Source organism: Glycine max, chromosome 12 (assembly GCF_000004515.6).
Source record: "Glycine max cultivar Williams 82 chromosome 12, Glycine_max_v4.0, whole genome shotgun sequence".
NCBI classification, from domain to species: Eukaryota; Viridiplantae; Streptophyta; class Magnoliopsida; order Fabales; family Fabaceae; genus Glycine; species Glycine max.
In genome coordinates, this window is record NC_038248.2 from 35,438,039 (window position 1) to 35,451,303 (window position 13,265).

At 29.1% G+C, this 13,265-nt stretch overlaps 2 protein-coding genes across 2 annotated transcripts; both read left to right on the forward strand.

The window, feature by feature from the left end:
* The first annotated feature begins 1,326 nt into the window (after window positions 1-1,326).
* On the forward strand, window positions 1,327-2,733 carry LOC102662218 (serine carboxypeptidase-like 51). The gene is made up of 5 exons (XM_014764837.3): window positions 1,327-1,538; window positions 1,690-1,772; window positions 1,956-2,051; window positions 2,142-2,243; window positions 2,325-2,733. The coding sequence occupies exons 2-5, from the start codon at window positions 1,734-1,736 to the stop codon at window positions 2,580-2,582; spliced, it is 495 nt and encodes a 164-aa protein (XP_014620323.1). The 5' UTR covers window positions 1,327-1,538; window positions 1,690-1,733; the 3' UTR covers window positions 2,583-2,733.
* Window positions 2,734-7,233: 4,500 nt separating this feature from the next.
* Window positions 7,234-9,732, forward strand: TPS27 (terpene synthase 27). Its single transcript, XM_041007563.1, is given in 9 exon segments — window positions 7,234-7,397; window positions 7,399-7,583; window positions 7,831-8,049; window positions 8,180-8,254; window positions 8,256-8,316; window positions 8,452-8,499; window positions 9,061-9,230; window positions 9,232-9,256; window positions 9,364-9,732. Coding segments are annotated over 9 exon segments (1,236 nt in total). The 5' UTR covers window positions 7,234-7,235; the 3' UTR covers window positions 9,655-9,732.
* Window positions 9,733-13,265: the final 3,533 nt, after the last annotated feature.

Consider the following 13,265-nt stretch of genomic DNA (forward strand, 5'->3'; position numbering starts at 1 on the left):
GTGTGCCACTAATATTTGCTATTTGTGCCTAGCGTTTTGTCAGAACAATATGAATCCTAGGGTGCTGTCTTGCCTAAATATCTAGAAAAAAATCAAATCAATTTGTATCACTTTTTGTTAGTAGATTTTTTTTTGGCTAAATTACATTTATGATTCCTTTATTTTGGTTTGTGTTTGACTTTTGTCCTCCAAGTTTTTTGGCTTAATGATTGGTATGTGATCTGTGCCACCTACATTTGTATTGCTGCAACTACTGTGTGTGAAGTAACTTTATTATTAGTAATATATAGTTAATAAATTTCAAATATTCATTAAAAAAATAACTAATTTTTAATTGTAGGTTGACTCCCTTTCAACAGCAGTGCTGACGTAAGCACCGATGTTGAAATACTAACTTACAAAGACGTTCCTGGATTTCCACCGTCTACGAAACCCCCTTTCAACATCGGTGCTGACGTAAGCACCGATGTTGAAATACTAACTTACAAAGACGTTCCTGAATTTTCACCGTCTATGAAACCTGCGATTTCTACATCGGTCAACCGCAACAATGACTTCAAAAATGCACTATTTTACATCGGGCACAGCTTAACAAACGATGTTGAATGAACGCGTTCAACGTCGTGCCTGAAGCACCACCAATTTCGATCCGAAGCTTTCAACATCGGTCATTATGCTGACACCAATTTAGAATATTATGGCTTTCTACATCGGGCAATTGACGAACGTTGTTGAAACATTAGCTAGCCTATCAACGACTGTACATTCTACATTGTCTATGCACCGTCTTTGAATGTGAATTTCCACTAATGTAAAAACCGCGCTTTCCACTAGTGATTAAACACATGTATCAATTGATATGAGATTAATTTACTTTAATCAAAATATTAAATTTGAGTTATAAGTATATAATTGTGTTAAATATTTCGAATTCTATCAAACTTAAACAATATTATCTCCAATAAAAAATATATCTAGACCAAAAAGAATAATGGTTTCATAATTAGCCCTAATAAATCATAAGTTATATTATTTGAACATAAAATAATTAACATTATTTTAAAATCATATGTATCCTAATGAGTTGCATACTCAAAATCATTAATTAAATTATAATAACTCTATCTCAGTTATGAAATATTTAACGTTATGGTGTATCTCATTATTTTCCTTTTTAACTTATTTTTATTTTTTCCGCACACATCTTAAAATTAAGAAAACATTTTCCATTAATCATTTTCTTGAAGTAGTAACATTAGTTATTAAGAAAACATACTTTTTAGCTTCACAGGTTTATGAAAACTAACATGCAGAAGAAACCATGCATGATTGCCACATCTCCACATGTTAATCAAAAGACAAAGCCTTTATTTCTTTTACAGTTTTCGTCATCATGGATGCATATCCTTCCAAATTTAGTCCACAACACTCTCGTACTGTCTGTTTTCCCAGCTAAGCATTTGTTACACTTTCACGATTTTCTTGTAGGCTTTGGCAGAAGAACGTGTGCATCATGCCCAAGGATACTTGTTACTTTGGTAAATGAAAAAATGAAGCATACGTTATGCATATACTCATGCTTTTAGCATTCTATTCTCGTGACGTTTACTATTTCCTTGTTAATCTTATTGCTCCCTTTATACAAATGGAAAAACTTTGTTTATTTTTGGCCACTCTTGTGTTCATTAGCATATTATTTCATGGAGAAATGGTAACTGCTTTGAGGACTAAAGATGGATCAGAAGAATGGGGCTATGTACAAGTCAGACCCAGTAAGCCAAATACATTACAATTATGTAATTTCATTTATGCATTGTGTTATACTATTGAACAATTTTGTTGCATACTAAGTGTTTCAGTTCACTTCATTAGCATCTTTTTAAGTGAGGAAAAGGAATCCAGAGGGAAACAATTGTAACATTACCTTATACTTTGGATTGTATTTGTTATCACAGAAGCCCACATGTTCTGGTTGGCTATACAGAAGTGCCCACAGAGTGGACAATCCATCAAAGCCATGGCCAATTATTCTCTGGTTGCAGGGAGGACCTGTGAGTCTGCTTCAAATTGTGCCATATGATGTTAATTAACTAAGAATAAAGATAGATTCTATGTTTTTAGTGTGAAATTTTATTGGACAGGGCTCTTCAGGAGTTGGAAACTTCAAAGAGATTGGCCCTCTGGATGACAATTTAAAGCCAAGGAATTTCACATGGCTGAAGAAAGCTGATCTGCTATTTGTGGTAACTAAAAAAACAATTCATTTTAATTCTTTTCACAGTTGTTTTCATCACTCAATTAATGGCATTTGGTGTATGTTGTAGGACAATCCAGTTGGAACTGGGTACAGTTTTGTGGAGGATTCTAGGCTCTTAGTTAAAACAGATAAGGAGGCAGCCACTGACTTGACTACATTGTTAACTGAGTTATTCAACGGTGATTACAGCCTCCAAAAGAGTCCTTTCTTCATTGTGGCAGAGTCTTACGGTGGTAAATTTGCTGTCACTCTTGGATTATCTGTTATCAAAGCTATTCATAAAGGAAAATTAAAGCTTAAACTTGGAGGTATATTTCTTTCTTAAAGTGTATCTATCATTTGTCATATTCCAGATTAGGATGATTGGAAACAATTCTTGTCCACGAACATGGTTTAGTGCATGTTTGGATAATTGTTCTGAAAGTTCTTTTAGAGAAAGATACTCTTTTAATCTTTTGCACTGAATGTATTTTTGTAAGGGGTGCAACAGTTATTCAAACGTGCACTTTTTTGTTAATTTCTTTCTTATGATGGATCTATAATCTGTATTAAATATGTGAAGACTTTTGTGATGTATAGTAACTTTTTATTATTCTTGACTAAGATATTAGTCCATTAAATTATTGATTTAACCAGTAAATTATTATAGAGTTTTGTGGAATGATTCTCTGTTATTGAATTTGGATAAAGCCATGTATATATACAAAAATAAATTAATATAGAAAAGCATATCAAGGAGATAACTCATCTTGAGGTACCTTAATGTAGAAAATATTTTTATAAATAGCAGTGCTAATCTAGGAAACAAAATAAACTAATATAGAAAAGTATATCAAGGAAACAACTCATCTTGAGATACCGTAGTCTAGAAAATATTTTCATAAATAGGAGCGCTAATCTGGGAAACAAAATAAACTAATATAGGAAAGTATATCAAGGAGACAACTCATCTTAAAATACCGTAGCCTAGAAAATATTTCCAGAGGAATTACAAAGATATTCCACCAATAATTATTAGTTGAAATGTATGAATTGATATGCTGTAAAAAAAAACTATAAGGGTTAAATTTTATATTTTAAAAAATTCTACTTTTGGTCAAGGCCTCAAGGGTTCGAATCTGAATATATAGAGTTAGAATCTGAATTTAGTATCCTACAACGAAAGTATACCTTCTCCATTTTTTATTTATTCATTTAAAAAAACATATTAACTAAAAAGTATTATTAATATTCTTATTTATATTAAAAACATTTTTAACTTTTTAATAAGACATCTATTATTATTTTTATCTTATTTGTAACAAGTGTTTAGTGAAATATTTTAAAATGATTAAATATAATAATATTTTTATTCATAAAGATAAAAAACACGAAGTAAAAATTTATAATAATTTATGTATCTTATTTAACCAATTGAACTAAATCATCTTAATAAAGATACAACAATTTAACATACATGGATAGGCAATTTTTCACACTATCAATCAATTAAGAATTATGCTTGATATAACTTTTACCATAATTTTTTTTTATCAAATTTAACAATTAAATTTATCTTTCATTAGGATTTAGAATTGGATCACAGTGTAATTTTATACTATAGTGTATACCCTATTTTCTAAAGATATAAGAGATAAGTTCAAAAAAAATCTTAAATTTAATTTGTCATATTTTTTAAAATTTATAATTTTGGTTTATGTATTTTAAAATAGTCCTTTAATCCTCATATTTTCAAAATCCCTAATCCAAAAATTTAAATCCTTTAATTCTATAAAATTTATGATTTTGATTTTTTAAAATATTTCCCGATAAGAAATTAACCTAATATAACTTAAATCTAATGGCATAATATAAGATTATTTATTTAATTTGTCATAGTCAATATTAATCTTTTTAACACTTTTAATTTGACATAAAGATAAAATCATAATTTTTTTTATAAAACTAAGAAAGTAAATATCTTTATTTTAAAATAAAAAAATTAAAGTTATAATTTTCTTAAAAAAGTAAATAAAAATTATATTTATGCCTACAAAAATCATAAATTTGTGGCTTACTTGACCATGGGTCCATCTTAACCATATAAGTTTGCATTTAGCCGGCTGCTGAAATAGGCAATAGCTGCGTCGTGTTTCCGACGTTTGCAATAATCGCAACCTTTGAGACGGGATTCACTTACGTTACGTAAGTACAAAATATTGTTTTTTAATAGACAAGTCACGTAAGTACAAACCATGGGTTGCTGAATAATATATTTCAGTACTTCAGTCCAACACTTGGTCTATGGGAGACTATTTTTAAAAAATATAAATAAAAAATTATCAAAAGAAAATGAATATTTATATTATAGGTCAATAAAATATTTTTAATTATTATAAAAAAAATAAGTTTTCATTTAACCTATAAAATAGCAAAATAGAATACATAATAATAGAAATAAAATAAATTAAAATACATAAATTATAACAATAAAATATTAAACTTAAAATAAACATTAGTAACACATATATAATATGCTTTGTAGAAAAAAAATACATATAATATTAAATTTTTCATTTGCAGTTTTACTAATTATAGAAAATATTAAAAAATAATTCGAACCAATCAGCTAATCCAACTCGCTAGTAAAATTTAGGGCTAGACTAGGCTAAGAAAAACTTAAAAGAGTTGCTTTGGGTACCCAGTGTTTTTGTTAGAACACCCAGCAACTCGGGTGAAAGGGCTAAAATGTCATTCACCCTATCCTTATAAAAACAAATAGTGACTCGTATGGACGAGTCACTATTCCGCTATGCCGTTTTCCACTTCTTCTTCCTCTTTGGCTTCCTGCTTCCTCTTCCGCTTCTTGCTTCTTCTTCATCTTCCTTCTTCTTGTTTGCCTTCATAGTTCTTTGTCTTCCTCTTCTGCTATGCCGTTTTCCACTTCTACCCGATGTGAGACTTCACCTTCTTGTGTTGGGTTACATGTGTTGGGTTGAACACCATATAAGTGAGGAGAAGACCCATAAACCTAAGCCTTAAGGTTTTGAGTTAGAGTGTGGTGTCAGGCTTCCTTATGTAGTGGCTCGTGGTCCATAGGTGTATCCCTCAAATCTCTCTAACAATTGGTATCAGAGCTGATGATTCGACTTGGTGACCGGCTCAGACAAGTAAGATGGCGGCGCAGCGTGCCTCGCAGATGGAGCGGCGGTGCAAGTACCATAGGTGGCCAGAATGGCTATACTCGTGGATGATAAAGACTTCCGATCGAGAGGGAGACTACCATGTGGAACAGACTCACACTTGAGGGGGGATGTGTTGGAGTACAAGTGTGAGGTAAAGTCCCACATCGGGTAAAAGTGAAAAAGGTTGAGCACCATATAAGTTGAGGAGTAGACCCATAAACTTGAGCCTTAAGGTTTTGGGTTAGAGTGTGGTATCAGAGCCAATGGTTCAACTTGGTGACTAGATCAGACGAGTAAAATGGCGGTATAGTATGTACACCACCGGAGACCAAAAACGCTTAGAAAATGAGCCTAACAGAAGCAACTTACAAAAAGAGAGTAAGATTTGATGGAAAAAAAAAGTACTGCAAAAATAAAAAAACGGATACAACAAAGAGTTGAATGTTTACCGTCTAACCCAATCCATTGGGATAGCCAGGCCACCTAGCCCATCAACATATTCACATACAATTTAAACTATAGGAAATCGTATTTAAAATGAAAAGAACGTTCAATTTTTTAAAATAATTTTTATAAAAAAATACTGATTATTACGAAACATAATTTTCATATTTTTTTATAACATTTTATAGTAAGTTTATTATCAACTCGTAAAATAATTACTTTAGTCATAACTAATAATGATAACCGTTGATAATGTAAAATAATTTTTTAATAGTACATGCCTATTAAAAAATTGTACTGTACATTAATTCCAAATAATAAATACAACAGAGTTGTGACGTGGTTTAATTATAACTAATTATTTTATTTGTGATGTCCTTTTACGTGCATGAAACCCTATCTTTATATACATACAAAGGTAGGTTGACAACCACAAAAATGTTTGATCTTAATTTTCTGGAAAATAAGAAAATAATTATAAGAATATAAAGGACAGCCACAATGTGAATAGACATTTTCTAGATTCGTATATGGTCTATATAAAGGTTATGAGCTTTGGTTAGAAAAATAACAAATTAACAATATCAAGAGGTTTTGCAACTAGCTAGACAGAAACAATGAATCAGTCAGACACAAATCAATCGGCTCAAGAAGTTAATATAATTACAGAGATCATAAGAAGATTGGCAAATTATAAATCCAACATTTGGAAATATGATTTTCTGCAGTCACTTGCCAGTAAATATGATGTGAGATATTTATATTTATTCCTCAATACTTTTATTTCGTTTTTTTATTTACTTATTTGATTTATTTCAAAATAATAGTGAATTGCATTGTCAATAAAATCATGCATTATTTTGACCCTCGTTAGAAAAATAACTAACCAATAGCTTATAACCAACTTTTATTATATGAATGAATTATGAAGGGTTTGGTAAAATGGTAGTTAAATTAGTTGATAAATATAAAATTAAATGACAGAAAAGAATATGTTTTTTCTGCCATTTTACATAAATTATATATGTTTAATTGAAATACGTACTTTAACTAGATATAGCTAAATATTATATTTAAATGTCTACAGGGTAGCTTGCTAACTCACTTAAATTTAAAAATAAGTATGTGTATTTTAGTAAATATTTGTCAAATTTGCTAACCGACACATTTAGTGGAATTATATTAATAAATTATAAATAAAAATTATCTTAAAAAACATTAACGATGTATTAGTTAGATAACATGGATATCCAGTTTTGCCTGGTAACACAAACTGTCTGTCTCATACTCACACCATGTCACACACACATATATATGTTTTTCAAACTCAGTTACTCAAAATCAACTTTTTAGATGAAAAAGGTAAAGTGATGAGAAAAAGCTCATATGTTAGCTATGGTAAAGATGTTGTGGGGCTTCTTGAGGCCTTACATTTGGGTTTAGAAGGAGAGAAGATCTTGGATGAGGCCAAAACTTGTGCCATAAATTCTCTGAAGCATGCTTTTTCTCCCAGTTCTATCAACCAATCTGATTGTTAAAAAAATGGTCCATGCCTTGGAACTTCCATCCCATTGGAGAGTACAGTGGTTTGACGTCAAATGGAACGTGGAGCAATACAAAAAGGAGAAACACATGGACCCAATTTTTCTTGAATTAGCTAAATTAAATTTCAATATGATTCAGGCCAAACTTCAAATCGAGGTCAAGGAATTATCCAGGTATATATTTTGAGGGATTAAACAACTCCAATGTAGATGATTGGTCAATTTTTTTTATATACATCAAGATGGTTGGTTGTAGGTATTATTAATTGTACCAATCATTTACAATGAGGTTATTTAACTCTATTTTTACTTGAAGTAAATTGGACAACTTAATTTACATTTTGAACCAACCAAACAAAATTGTAACAAAAGAATTTAAGGTTGCTATATACTGATTAATACTTTTTAATTTGTCATTTAGGTGGTGGGAGAATCTTGGTATAAAAAAAGAGTTGAGCTTTGCAAGGATTAGGTTGGTTGAAAGCTTCATGTGTGCAGTAGGAGTTGCTTTTGAGCCAAAGTACAAATCTATCAAAAAATGGCTCACTAAAGTTATTATTTTTGTAATAATCCTCGATGATGTTTATGATATACACGCCTCATTTGAAGAGTTGAAGCCGTTCACAATGGCATTTGAGAGGTTTGTTTATTAATATTTAGAGCCTTCCAACAAGCTAAAGATTATAATATATATGTATAAATAATGTAGGCTTGTTTATATAGGTTTCTGGTTATTTAGAAGAATTAATTTCAATGTGTCATATGCACAGATGGGATGACAAAGAACTTGAAGAACTTCCAGAGTACATGAAAATTTGCGTCCATGCACTTAAAGATGTCACAAATTGCTTATGAACTTGGTAGAGAAAATAACTTTCACTTGGTGTTACCTTATCTAAATAAAGCGGTACTATTACTAATTATTATAACCAGCGATCTTTTTCTTTTCTTTTCTTTTCAAAACTCAATTCAATGTAAAAACCATAAAACAGAATGAAACGATTGTTAATTGTAAAGATAACTTTCTGTCTTGGTTTTATAGTGGACAGACTTTTGCAAAGCATTATACGTGGAAGCAAAGTTAATGAAAATCTTAAAACTATCCAAAACAGGATTTTGTGATTAAGAGGAGGACTAAATAGTCAGAGGATGTCCTCCAACAAAAAATGATATCAGACATACTTAATAAGATTCAAATAAAAAAAGATGAAGGTTCAGAGACACTACCAAAAATTTTAATTGTTGATAAAGGTCTAAACTAATTTGAAGACTCATGTTAAATATGTTTTTTTTTCTATTTCTATTTTTCATTGTTATTTTGGTTCAAACTAATTTGAAGGTTCATGCTAAATATTTTTTTTCTATTTCTACTTTTCGTTGTCCTTTTAATTAAATAAAATTGATATCTTTTCAGCTTCACCTCAAATACACTGCATGTATTGAATTCATTTTTAATGGAGAAATTTTTGACATTTTAAGAATATTTTGTGAGAATTTTTTTTTGGATTTTTTGTTGAATCAATCTCGAATTTATCTAGATAATCATTGTAGCATTTACCCTGACTTATTTTCCCTCTCTGAAAGTGACACCCTCCAAATTCTGTATGAAGTGATTTCGTTTCTAGTAAGAACCGCATCAAAAGTGGTTAACAAGGGATACATTCCATCGTTGCAAGAATATTTAAACAATGCTTGGATTTCATCTTCGGGGCCAGTAATTCTACTCCATTTATATTATGCTACAATGAATCAAGCAACGGATGTAGACAATTTTCTACACACATATGAAGATTTGGTCTACAATGTATCTCTCATAATTAGATTGCAATGATTTAGGGACCACAGTGGTATATATTATATAAATCTTGCTGCCTCATATTTTTACTAATTAAATATTTCCTTTCATTTTGCATAAAAAACATTGAATGTTAATGTAGAATCAAATATGAAACAGGCTGAAAGAGAAAGGGGTGATGCTGTTTCGTCAATCCTATGCTATATGAATCAAAAGGATGCTTCAGAGGAAAAAGCAAGAAAGCACATACAAGACATGATACACAAAGCATGGAAAAAGATGAATGGACATTATTGCTCTAATCGAGTTGCTTCAATGGAGCCATTTCTTACTCAAGCCATAAATGCAGCTCGTGTGGCCCATACCCTTAATCAAAATGTCGATGGCTTTAGTATCGAAGACCAAGATATCAAGAAACATATCTTATCACTGGTTGTTGAACCCCTTTAAAAGTTTATGTTATATGACAACAAATAATTTGCCTTTCATCCGTGTGAAATTGCAAACTAAATATATATGTAGAATAAAAATAATCGTTTCATATTCAAATAATAGGTTAAGAAAATTTAAATCAGTTGTTGGTTGAGTAAGAATATGTGACTATTGAGCGTTGTATGGGTCACATACATTACTGATAAAATTATATATATATATATATATATATATATATATATATATATATATATATATATATATATATATAAATAAAATAATTAAAATGTAACTAATATCTAGAATAATTTAAATTAATATATCAATATTATATTATTTTGAATAAAATTGAGTTTGAATATTTTATTAAAAGTATTCAATCAAATTTCTCTACAGGATTAATTGAAAAAATATTTAAATCCATGACACTTATTATAAGATAGTTACCAAAAAATAACATTTAAATAAGAATTTAAATTGGAATTATGGTTATTATAAATATAAATGTTCCGTCCTGGACTTGGTGTGCTAACAAGTCAAAGCAAGAAGGCCAATTATTATTCTTCCACGAGTTCTCATTCCAATCCATATAATTGTGATTTTTGTTTGGGATGCTAAGATGTTGGCACCAGTGTCAACCAAAAACGACAAATAAAAAAAAAAGGATGCATGTTGGGAAATACGATTATGTGAGTTTGTATTATGGACAATCTAGTCTTATTTTTTCTAATTCCATTTTTCTTCTCTCTTTCCATAATAAATCACACAAAATGAAAAAGGAATTTTAATTTTTTTTTCTCTCTCTCAATTTTTCTCTATTTCTTTCAAATTGAATATCCTAAAAATTCATCAAATTTCTCACTTTCTCATTTTTCTTTTTCTATTTTTATTCACCCTATTTCTCTTCCTTGTACCAGATCGGTAAGCTTTCCATTAGTGCAGGTTCCATCCAGTTAGTTATCCAGCAAAATACCACCCTTTTTCCTCTCTTCCCTCTCCTTCCTCCTCTCAGATTTTTTTTTTAAAGTCTTGGGTGAAAGTTTTGTCTAACAAAATGTTAGCAACACGTCCTTTTGAATATATTTTATTTTATTGATTAAAATTTATTAAAAATTATAAAAAAATATTTAAATAAGTGTAATAAAAAATGTGTTCGTAACATTCTTTGTTATGCCATCTCAAACTAATATTACACCAAAGGTGGTCATACTTTCAAGTGGAAGAATATCTATAATCATTCGTTATGTTATGACAAGCATGCTCTAAAGAGAGCAAGAGACTGCACGCGTACCAAAAAGGATGTGTACAGTTATTTGAAGCTTCTCCATGTTCTTGACTCTTAACTCTTACGAAGCGTCTGGTTTGCCCTGATTTTTTCACCTTAAAAATAAAAAAAAAATCCTTAATTACTTTCTTACGAAACTTATTTTTAAATTTTATTAGAAAAATGTTGTTTTTAAGGGTTTCTTTTGAAATTACGTTGAATTTGACTTTTAAAAAAAAAAAGTTAAACACCATCGTGACTACAAGATTTAAGAGGAGTTTTGGGAGCACTTCCTTTTGGAGTACGATTTTTTCATCGTTTCACTGCAAGTGCAAGATGTGGGAAGGTATATATATATATATGATTACTAAGCAACCATACAAATGCTTGAAACTTAAGAAAAGTAGCTATGTAGAATCAAGTAGAACTCTGAATTTGTGCTTTGCACTGACTTTTTCCATAACATGACCTCTACACCTTTAGATCATGATAATGGTAATGATGGTGAAAGTCATCGGCCATCGTTTTTTGTCGATGTTATTTTCATTATTTGCTTAAGACAAAAATGGTGGGAATAAGTTTGACTATACAAAATATTAATACTCTCTACTCTCTAGAAGCAGTCCTAAGCAACACCATATAAAATTAAAAAATAATTATTGCTGTATCCCAAATCAAAGTTAAAGGCAAAGAATTAAACAGTACCAATTCGAGCATTCGGCTGTAATCACAAATGCAAAATTGTTATATAGATTTGTTTGATTTAGATTTTGATAGAATTAATGTTAGAAAACTATTTGTGTTTGAAAATAATATATCAAAAAGAATTTAAGAGAATTATTTGAATTATAAAAATCCTTTTTAAACTTTTAACAAGCTACGTAGGTCGGCCTCTTTTTTTCTTTTTATATAAATATATAACCTTTTACGTTTCCTTGTTAGTGATTGAATAAGTTGATTTTTATTAGTTAATTAGTTACTTCAATATTGGTTGATTTGCTTAAATATTTAGTTTATTTACATTTATTATATATTTAGTGTTTGGTTCAGACTTTTTATTAGTTATTTGACTTGTGTTTTATTGATATATTTACTGTATTATGAAATTTAATCAATTAAAAATAAAAATATAAGTTATAAAATTTTCAAATTTTTAGTTTACTTATTATTAGTTTTTACATTTTATTGTTTATTCTTGGTCCACAGGCTAGCCTTTCAATCGTGGACTACATAAGGTGGGTAGGCACAAACTAAGAAAATGAAACCCATTTATGTTACAAACAAAACCGGTCCAACTTATTGAAATTGAAAGCTAAAGAAGGTAGACCTTAACACAAATTGGATTAACAAGTATATTTTCCTCTAATTTTATTGTGTTCAAGCAAGGATTTCCAATTTCACATTAATTTGTCCAAAATAATGTTTTACAGGTAAGAGTGAAAATGGTTTAGTTCCCTTAGAAATTTATCTCTTAGACCACATCAGACTCAACATAATCTAAATCTATTTATAATTAAAATGAATTCTTTAAATGTTTATTTAGTTAAAAGGATGAATCATATCCTAAAATCAATCAAAGGCTTTTTTTTTAGCACCAAAAAGATCCTTTAATTTGAAGTTTTACAACTGGACTTATTTAATTAAACTACAACAGTACTATATAGTCTTTGTAATAATAATATAATAATAATAATTATCATATTAAATTTATACTGAAATGTTTATATACAAACCTATTAATTTACATATAAGTTTAAGTTTACTAGTCTATTTAAAACTTTTTAGAGATTTTACTGTAAGGAAATTTTTAAATAGATTTTCCAATCAGACTGAACTTTTAAAAGGATCTAACCAAGTCTTGAAAAAAAAATGTCTTTCTTAAATAATTAAACAAACCAGATTTAAATATTAAACATAAAAAAATGTCAGACGTGAGCTTATAAAGTTTAAATTAATCCAACCCATTTCCATCCATGTATAATTGTATAAAGACAAATAGTGTGTTTGATTTTATCTTAAAAATAAGAAGACTTGGTTTTGATTACAATCAAACTTGATTTTATAAAAATTATAGGTAGTTGATTATTATTAGGTAAAATTTAATTTCGTTTCAAAACTTCAATTTGATTATAATTGATAAAAAAAAGTAACTTTTACGTTGAACTGTAAAATTTACATTGCTTTTAGGATAAAAACATCCAACAACATAAAAAATTTCATTTAAAAAAATTAATTTTTTAATCAACTTTATACAAAAAAAAAAAAATCATCTAAGCACACTAAAATTTTAAAAAAAATCAATTTCATCTACTTTATGTTTATGATATGATTATCCATGCAAGTACGGCTAATTATAGGAATATTA